This window comes from Rosa rugosa, chromosome 3, assembly GCF_958449725.1.
Source record: "Rosa rugosa chromosome 3, drRosRugo1.1, whole genome shotgun sequence".
Lineage (NCBI taxonomy): Eukaryota > Viridiplantae > Streptophyta > Magnoliopsida > Rosales > Rosaceae > Rosa > Rosa rugosa.
Window position 1 is genome coordinate 43304953 of NC_084822.1, and position 9735 is coordinate 43314687.

Consider the following 9735-nt stretch of genomic DNA (forward strand, 5'->3'; position numbering starts at 1 on the left):
AAGAAACTGACCGTCCGATGGGAAGATTGAAATGTTTTATGGTTATTGTTAATGATTCAGCCAATTTCGTATTATTTTCGACTTCAATCCGCTTGGACAACTATAATTACTTTTATAAATATATATTTATATATCATATTTCTCAAAGAGTAACCCCTTCGAGAAAAATGAAAATGAGGCAACCGACTGTTGGATAAGAGTATTGGAATAATTTATGTATGTTATAAAAAATTTAGCTAATTTCGTCATAATTTAGACTTCGATCCACTTAATCAACCGAAGTAACATATATAACCTCTTGATTGACGATGACATAACGACCATGAAACATGCTAATTTTTTCACACGATGTCTATAAATATGTCATGGATACATGTGAATGATTAAAAACAAAAAAAAATTTCTATTTCGATTTTGCGGACCGTAAGAAATATCAGTATGCCTACTAATCTTGTATAACTAGTAGGTCGCATTTAAAGTGATGAGTACCTTTAAAAAGTGACAACATGGTGGAAAATGAATTTGAAGAAACTGACCGTTTAATGGGAATATTGAATTCAGCCAATTTCGCATTCATTTTGATTTTGATTTGCTTGGTCAACTGTATTTACCGTTATAAACATAAATTTATATATCAAATTTCTCAAAGAACAACCTGATCGAGGAAAATAAAAATGGGGGAACTGACCATTGGATGATAGTATTGGAATATTATATGTATGTTGTTAAAAATTTAGCCAATTTCATCATAGTTTCGACTTCGATCCACTTAGTCAACCGAAATAACATATATAACCTCTTGGTTGAATGATGACATAACGACTACAGATACAAGGCTTGGGACACTATAATAAAGTACACTACATGCACGATGAGTTTGTGGAAATTTTTGGAGGTTTTTTGGCACACCAGAGATATTTTCGACAATTTTCAAAAATCTGAAGCTAGTTAAATTAGTTTAACAAAAAGGAAATTTTAGATGGTGCGATCTGGACCTTTGATCTCAGCACCATCCTTTAATTATCATTTGGGGCCTATAAATAGCCCAAGTCAGATCAGAGTCATCGGACGATCCGCCTTCCGGTGCCGTTAGATTTGTCTCTTCGCCGCGTTATGCCTCTAGTCTCGATGTGTCCAATCTTTGGGTGAGGGAGTCGCCGACGGTTTCTCCAAGTTTTCCGGCGAGTAGGGTCACTTTTCGCGCAGTGCATGAGGTATGAAATTTAGCTTTCTCAACGAACTCTACGTCTTGAGTTGGGTTTTTAATTATACTGCTCATGGTAGCTATTCTAAGTTGTGTTGGTTCGTTTCCAACTTTGGGTGTTGCCAGAAACAGGTGATGGTGAGATTTGATGCATGTTTGCCGGTGATGGATGGTAGAAGAGTTGCCGCTTCATTTGGCTGTGGTTGCGAGTTGCGACGGGACCCTCTTCGAAGCAAGTGCATGTGGTCATAGCTGAAAGTGAGGTGGTCGGAGGTTTGGCCCTGGGTTTGCGGTATATTAAACTAGAATGAGATGGATCGAGGTCGAGGACGAGGACTCTTTTTAAGTTCCCAGCTGCATCGCATTCACGGGTTTGATTTATAGTGAAAGATCACATTTTGATTTGGAATTCTAATATTTGGGCCATGAACCGGAATGAAAGTTCTTGTTCTCGTTCTCGATCTAATTAAATTGGGGACCCTGGGTTTTTTTTAGTTATGAATTTGGGGAGTGAATGAATTATCTGTGTCTGTGGATGATACAGTCCCATTGTGTTGGTGTTGCTGATGGTACGTGGCTTAGTGTTGAAAGATAACAGGTCACCCGGTCAACATTTTCAACCGTTGATTTCAGACTTGATATCCAACGGTCCATAATAAGCTGACGTGCCCAAGCATGGCAAGCTCCGAGCATGGAACAATTTTCGGTCCGAAACCTAAAAAATCTTAAAACCAAAACACATCGCCCTCCCTTTTGAAAGCTTTGCTCTCTGTTTGTTTGTGGTTTGCCGCCGAAGAGCCCATCTCTCTCTCTCTCTGGTCTGGTCAGTACTTGTTAAATTATCGGCAATCTTCTCTGTTTATGCCTGAAACTGAAATTTCGATTCGTAGTTGTTTGGGTTTTTATTCACGTGTATCCCAGCTGCTCAATTTTTCTTCGGCTCATTGATTTTGATACTTGGTCACTCACTTTGTCTTAAATTTCCACATGGACTGTTAATATACATAGCTTGTCTACATTCTTCATGGGTAAGCTTACCCATGAAGGACAGGACAGTCCCCATACAAAATTGGTTCCAACTAATATGCTTAGAACCTTTGAAATTCAGGAATTGATTATTAGGTTAGTGACACAGTTCAAAGACTTAATCTTTTAAGAATTTAGTACTAGTGTTGGAGTTGTTATAGTTCACCAAGATATCATTTTTGTAGTTGATCATTCTTACTTGCAATAAACATTACACCTGTATAGCTGTATGTCATATTGTCACCTCAGTTTCGTTTTGATTTGGTTCTGCAGAAATTGAAGCATTGTTGTGTGAAAGATGAGTTTGATATCGCAGAATATCCCCTCGGCTTTTAAATCCAACAAGAGCAAAAGGGAGGTTCCCGATGAGCCTGCGTTTATGCAAGCAAATGATGAGAATGGAGATGGGAAAGAAATGAGTTTGGATGTTATGAGGGTGAACAAGAGAAAGAAACAGCGCAATGAAGTTGATGAGAAAGACGCGGTGGAGCAAGAGAAGGAAATGAAGAAGCTGGAGAGCTTTTTGTTTGGAAGCATTCATGCGCCAGTGGAGTTTGGGAAGGAGGATGAGGATGAAGCGGGAGATGCAGTGGATAACGGCTCTTCTTTGTTCTTTGTGGATCGTTCTGCAAATAATGTGCTTTCTGTTGATGAAGATGATGGAGAAGTAGTATTGGAAGAGGAAACTAAGCAAAGGAAAGCTGTCTGGGAGGATGATGAAGAGGCAAAGGCCAATGTGAATATTGCCAAAGTTAACAGATTAAGGAAGCTGAGGAAGGAAGAGGATGAGAGTTTGATTTCTGGTTCTGAGTATGTTTCAAGATTGAGGGCTCAACATGTTAAGCTGAACCCAGGAACGGAGTGGGCTCAACTTGATTCAGAGCCAAGGAACAATAGATATTCTGACGATGAATCATCAGATGATGAAGATAGGGCAGTAGTGGCCCGTGGCTACAAGGATGTTGGAGCTGTTGATGATCTCCTTCGAACAAATGAGGATCTTGTTGTGAAGAGCAGTTCAAAACTGTTGCCTGGGCTTCTTGAATATTCAGTACTGACAGATGCTAACGCAGAGGAACCTTCTAATGGTCCTATAAATTCAGTGCAGTTTCATAGAAATGCTCAGTTGCTTCTGACTGCTGGATTGGATCGAAGGCTTAGGTTTTTCCAGATTGATGGAAAACGGAATGCTAAAATTGAAAGCATATTCATTGATGACTGTCCAATTCGGAAGGCAGCCTTCTTGCCTGATGGCTCTCAGGTTATTATAGCTGGAAGGAGGAAGTTCTTTTACAGCTTTGATTTAGTGAAGGCCAAAGTTGATAGAATAGGACCCCTTGTTGGTAGAGAGGAAAAAAGCTTGGAAGTTTTTGAGGTTTCCCCTGATTCTAGTACAATTGCCTTTGTGGGCAATGAAGGATATATCTTGTTGGTTTCCTCTAAAACAAAGGAATTGATTGGGACACTGAAGATGAATGGAACTGCTCGTTCTTTAGCTTTTTCTGAAGATGGGAAGCAATTATTGAGCTCTGGCGGAGATGGACAGATTTACCACTGGGATTTGAGAACAGGAGCTTGCTTCCATAAGGCTGTTGATGAAGGTTGTATAAATGGCACTGCTCTGTGTACATCTCCAAATGGAAAACTGTTTGCTGCTGGTTCAGACAGTGGGATTGTCAATATCTACAACAGAGAGGAGTTCTTAGGGGGCAAGAGAAAACCCATCAAGACAGTCGAAAATCTCACAACCAAAGTAGATTTTCTCAAGTTCAATACTGATTCTCAAATACTGGCTATTTGTTCGAGCATGAAGAAGAACAGCTTGAAGTTGGTGCATGTTCCATCATTGACTGTGTTCTCTAACTGGCCTCCGCAAAAGAAGACCCTGCACTATCCCCGGTGTTTGGACTTCAGTCCTGGTGGAGGTTTCATGGCCATGGGAAATGCTGCTGGAAAAGTGTTGCTGTACAAGTTGCATCACTACCATGATGCATAGGGTGAATGTTGTGAAAGGTTCCTTGGCAGATTCAGTTGTACTTTTCTCTGTATTCTTGTAGTCTTGGTCTTGAGGTTTTCCTTGTTTACAAGAAAACACCTGTAGTTTAGACCCATAATGCTCTTTTTTTCTTTTCTTTTTTCATCCTTTTAAGTAATGTAGCCCCAATTTTGTATTAAGGTTTTCGGAGTAGTTTATCTCCATTTCCTCATCCCTTACTGGCAAGGAATCTACAGGTTTTATTTAATTTTCATGAGGGATACATTTGTGATCACTTTGCTTCCCTTTTAATTGGATGGATGATGTGTTCTTGTTTTCAACCTCAAAATGACATAATCATCAGAACAGCAAAATGGATGAACATGGGACATGCAATTGGAAGATATACTAGTCACAGATCGAGCTGGTCTACTGATGATGATCTTCCTATCACCGAAAAGATCCATTGCATGATTTCACTACTGCAGTCTCCAAATGGGGCACAGCTCTTTGCACATCTCCAAATGGAACATTGTTTGCTGCTGGTTCAGAAAGTGTGATTGTCACCATCTACAATAGATAAGAGTTTTTAGGGTGCAAGAGAAAACTCATCAAGACAATCGAGAAAATGAATTAGATTTTCTCAAGTTCACCACTGTTTTTCAGATACTGGCTCTTTGTTCGAGCATGAAGAACAGCTTGAAGTTGGTACATGCATGTTCCATCGTTTACTGTGTTTTAAAGCTGGCCTCCGCACAAGAAGACCCTGCATAATCCCCAGTGTTTGGATTTCATCCCCGGTGGAGGTTTCACGGAAAGTTGTTGCTGTACAAGGTGCATCACTACAGGGTCAACCTTGTGAAAGGGTCCTCAGAAGATACTGATGAACATGTATCAGATGGACATAATGAGCAAAATTGAAAAAATGGATAAACATGAACCCAAATTGCAATGATTTAAAGATTCTGGAACTAATATTGCATTCTCTTGAGAAAGTTGATTCCATCATCTTCAGATTCGAGTCCTAGGTTTTCCATTCCAAGAACATGATCAAACAATTTTATTACAATCCTCTATGTCGCATGACACCTTTTCCGACAAATTATTCAACAGCCAAGGTGTCACTGTATCCCTTTCATCTCAACTTTTAAAGGCTTTTGCGACAAAAGTTCTTGGTAGAGAAATGAAAAGTACTGCATGAAAATATTGTTACAATTTTTGTGGGGGGTTAATGGCTGATCAGAGTAACATGGAAACATCATACAAAAAATTAAAAAAAATTATAAGCATTTCTTTATGTAACAAATTCTCTTATATAAGTGTGTATATTGTACACAGAGAGATGCGAAAAGAAAAGGAACAATGAAGAGAAAAATTATACTCGATCCACTAATGCAAAACTAAATTTCTGTTAAGGGAGCTAGATCACAGCTCATACTAAACCAAAAATCGCTCTACCACAGTATAGGAATACTTTCCGAGATGTTCAAGTTCATCGCTAGCCCAGAGGAAACATGCATCATCTATATTCACCTGAGAACCTCAACAGCTGCTAACTGTGTCCGGCACCATCTGTTCAAAAAGGCTTTCATGTACAAATTTTGTGAGTGACAACCTGCCCAGTAATTTTTCACAAATCAGTCACAAAGAGCTATTTCTACCCATTATTAGTTATTACTATTAGCATAACAATCTTCCTGCCTCAAAAACGAACATACTATAGTTATTAGGCACTCACAAGACTGTTCACACCTTGAAGCTGTGTCTTGCAGATCAAACACCAGCGGCAGCTTTCACATCAGATGGCTTCTCCTGGAAAAGTTTGTGTTCATTAAATAACATAATAAGAGGGGTCCACAAACCACTCAAGTAGCAAACCTTTAGAAAGTGAACATAAAACATTCAAATTCAAAGCATCTAATACATATTGAAAGGTTTGTACACTTCTTAAGCAGTAAAAGAGGTCAGGATATGTGCTACCTAGGAATAAGTCAGGAAACTTTATGAATCATATGGTGAAATAACAGTTTTGTCATTACAGTGGAAATACAATAATGCTCTATGTCCTCAACAAACCTGAGACAGAGGGTTTTTTCTGATCTTCCGAGTAGGAGTCCTCATTGTGACAAACTCTTCAGCGGCTGTCGGGTGAATACCTATCGTGGCATCTAAGTCTGCCTTTGTCAAGCCAGCTTTAACAGCAACTGCAAACCCCTGGAATTTAACAAATACACTACCGCTTAAGCTGCAGAAATTAAATTTCTGATTTGACCGAAATAACAAATAAAGGACAATTGCATTAACCTGAACAATTTCGGGTGAATCTTCTCCGCACATGTGCAAACCCAGAAGTTTGTTTGTCTTTGCACACACTATAAGTTTCATGAAGACTCGATCTGGCAACCCTGAGAGAGTGGCCTTCATGGGCCTGAAGTTTGATGTGTAGATATCAACATCACCATATTGTTCTGTAGCCTGCAAAAATAACTGCAATTTTAAGATAAAAGGCCAATTTCCAGCAATTGTAGATATACAAAATAACTTTTGTCACCTGTTCTTCAGAAAGACCAACTTGCCCAATGGGTGGCTGGGAAAACACAGCAGAAGGAATCGCGCTATTCGAAATAAAGAAAATATCAGATATTAGAACTTATACACAGTGCACTCAATAATAATAAACCCTAATTCCTCTATACATATTGACACACAAAGGTTATTTTCACCTTACTATGTAAATTTCCTTGAAAACGTATACAACGGTATTTCAGGTCAATTATTAGTTTATTACTCATTTGCTACATAATGCTTAGTCCTTTTCAGGTCAATAATGTAAAAGTAATTATGTACATAATGCTTAATCCTTTTCATGTATTCTACTAGCATAGATATTTATGGAGTACCTAGCTTAAAATTTAAAATCCGAGTAGCAACAAGGTAGTAAGTTACCTGTAATCAGGTTTTGTGGGCTCATTCAGAAAAAGTGTTTTTGCTAATGCGCCGCCTTCCATCAAAGCAACTGGAGTCAGATTCACTCGGTCTGTAACATCTCCCACAGCCCAAATTGAGGGAACCGATGTACGAGAGAATTCATCAACCTGAGAAAAAATAATGAATAAGACGATCTCAAAAAAAAAGAAAAAAAAGAAGCTCAGAACAAACCTCTGCATTTATTTCCCAATATTTGGTCATCTTTAACCGAAAGCATCTAACAATTGAAATAAATAAATTTATAACATAGTAAGGAACACTACCTCTATTGCTCCATTTTTGGCAATTTTCACCCCTACCTCCTCCAATCCTAAATTCTGCAATGAAGCAGAAGTTCAATTACTTACAACTATGATGATAGCCTTTAGATTGCAGTTGTAAAATTCGCATTAATTCAAAGATTATTATCATTGCAGACGGGCATCTTCAGTTTTGCCAGCATGCACTAGTATAGAGCTGCATCAAGGCAGGAGAGTCCCAATCAAAGATTTAAAAGAACTTTTAATTTCAAGATGGTTACAACCCTGCCTTGATGGGACACTCTTTGGCTTGTGGCAATGGACCTGAAGACGAGCGGCAATCTAACAACAAAATAAAAAGTTCCAAGTTCAAACCTTTGTGTTAGGTCTACGCCCTGTTGCAAACATAACATGTGAGAACCCTCCAACTGTTCCTTTGTTAGTTTTCAGGGAAAATGAACCATCAGCTGATTTTAAGATAGCCTGGGGAGACTCCTCTGTATGGAACTCAATCCCTCTCACAGACATCTGTTCAGAAACAAAACCTCTAATCTGCAGGAATACAAAAGCACATATTAGACCACTAAAGAGAGACTTCTATCATGGTTATTAACCAATTAAGGAATGCTAGCCTGAAACATGGTTCCTCACCTCTTCATCAAAACCCCTCAAAACTTGCTTTTGCCGTATAAACACATGGACATCACTCCTCAGACCATTGAAGATACCAGCAAACTCCAAGGCAATGTATCCACCACCAACTATTGCTATTTTCCCCGGCTTCTCAGGCAAATCAAGAGCAGCATCAGAATCTATTGCGTACTCACTTCCAGGAATATCGGGAATAAAGGGTCTCCCCCCAACCGAAATTAGTATATGTCTAGCAGAATACAACTTCCCATCTACATCAACCGTGTGCGGGTCCACTACCTAATCCACTCAACCAAAACACCACATTCAACATTCAAAACTCCCACACATTTGCATCCATCACATTACAAATAAAACAGTTTAGTTTCGGTTTTCGGCTACCTTTCCGCGGCCTTGGACCAAAGTGACATTAGCATTCTTGAGCACATTCTTGTAAATACCAGTGAGGCGCTGCAGCTCAGCATTCTTGTTAGCCATCAATGTGCTCCAGTCATGCTTCGGCTCAGTTTCGTACTTCCACCCATAGCCAATGCTGTCATCAAATTCATGTGTATATTTCGAAGCGTAAACCAGTAGCTTCTTGGGCACACATCCACGAAGCACACACCTTTAAACAAGAGACCAGACACAATCAATAACAACATTTCACGAAGCTGAAAATTCACAATCATTCAAAAAAAAAAAGCTTAAGTAATTTAATTTCCAAATCAACTAGTAGGGTGGGTTCAAAGGCTTACGTGCCGCCGACGCCGCCGGTGGTGTCGGAGGAGATGGTGGAGAAGGGGAGCTCGCAGACGGCGACCCTGGAGCCGAAATTGGAGGCGAAGCGGGAGGCGCGGACGCCGCCGCTGCCGGCGCCGATGGTGAAGAGGTCGAAATCGTAGTGGCGGGAGGAGTCGGCGACGTTGTCGGACTGGGCGCGTGTGGAGGACGCGCGGCGGCGGGAGGCGGAGCGGAGGTGAGGGGAGGTTAGGGTTTGGGGAAGAGAGAGGAAAGATGGAAGCTTTTTGGGGAAGAGGAGGGTTTGGAGTGATGGGTAGGAAGAGATGGTGGTGGAGAGAGAGCAGCTCGCCATTTTTGCTCTTTCTGTTTTTGAGTGAGTGCCTCACCTTCTGCACCGAGTGTATGTGTATAAAAGGTTTGACTTTTGGTGGGTCCAATAGTCAACGGTGAGAGATTGAGTTCATTTCTCATTGTACCTCTTCAAGACTTCAAACTTCAAATCAAAGTGAAGAAAAGAAAATTCTCTCAAGGGGTTTATTTTTATTGTTTGTTATCGAAAAATCTTGACAGGTGTCCGTGTTTGAGGGGTGAATCGGGTGATGGATGTGGTTATCAAGTTTGAATTTGCTTGTACGTCGCATGGATGTTGAATGGCATCTCTATTCTATCACCACTTACTTCTTCCCACTTTGAATTCCTCGTAATTCCGAAAATTACTTTAGAAAAGACCTTCACATAATCAGAGACGTTATTTATTCTCATCAATTTACTGTGCTACTTACTTCTTGATCGGTTGCTTTTTTTGAATCGAAAGAAGTCAGCTAATTTTATAATTCAGCAAGTAATGTCAGAAACAACACACTCCTGAGGGACCCACCTTTTGAGGAATTTCACGCACCATTATTCCAACAAAAACCTAGATGCTCAAA

At 39.9% G+C, this 9735-nt stretch overlaps 2 protein-coding genes across 7 annotated transcripts; one reads left to right on the plus strand and one right to left on the minus strand.

Moving 5' to 3' along the window:
• Window positions 1-1052: 1052 nt before the first annotated feature.
• On the plus strand, window positions 1053-4500 carry LOC133738378 (U3 small nucleolar RNA-associated protein 18 homolog). Of its 3 annotated transcripts, none has more exons than XM_062165905.1 (3): window positions 1053-1214; window positions 1331-2027; window positions 2504-4500. In XM_062165905.1, the coding sequence occupies exon 3, from the start codon at window positions 2529-2531 to the stop codon at window positions 4224-4226; it is 1698 nt and encodes a 565-aa protein (XP_062021889.1). In that variant the 5' UTR covers window positions 1053-1214; window positions 1331-2027; window positions 2504-2528; the 3' UTR covers window positions 4227-4500. The 3 variants fall into 3 exon arrangements, with proteins under 3 accessions (XP_062021889.1, XP_062021890.1, XP_062021891.1); XM_062165906.1 differs by having other exon boundaries at window positions 1337-2027; XM_062165907.1 differs by lacking the exons at window positions 1053-1214; window positions 1331-2027 and adding an exon at window positions 2303-2326.
• Window positions 4501-5466: 966 nt separating this feature from the next.
• On the minus strand, window positions 5467-9204 carry LOC133739843 (glutathione reductase, chloroplastic). 4 transcript variants are annotated; one of them, XM_062167651.1, is made up of 11 exons: window positions 8821-9204; window positions 8465-8690; window positions 8084-8362; window positions 7808-7984; window positions 7457-7510; window positions 7152-7300; window positions 6757-6820; window positions 6510-6680; window positions 6282-6419; window positions 5958-6017; window positions 5467-5790 (listed from the first exon to the last, which is right to left on the minus strand). In XM_062167651.1, the coding sequence occupies exons 1-10, from the start codon at window positions 9156-9158 to the stop codon at window positions 5979-5981; spliced, it is 1635 nt and encodes a 544-aa protein (XP_062023635.1). In that variant the 5' UTR covers window positions 9159-9204; the 3' UTR covers window positions 5467-5790; window positions 5958-5978. The 4 variants fall into 4 exon arrangements, with proteins under 4 accessions (XP_062023635.1, XP_062023633.1, XP_062023634.1 ...); XM_062167649.1 differs by having other exon boundaries at window positions 5467-5820; XM_062167650.1 differs by having other exon boundaries at window positions 5944-6017.
• Window positions 9205-9735: the final 531 nt, after the last annotated feature.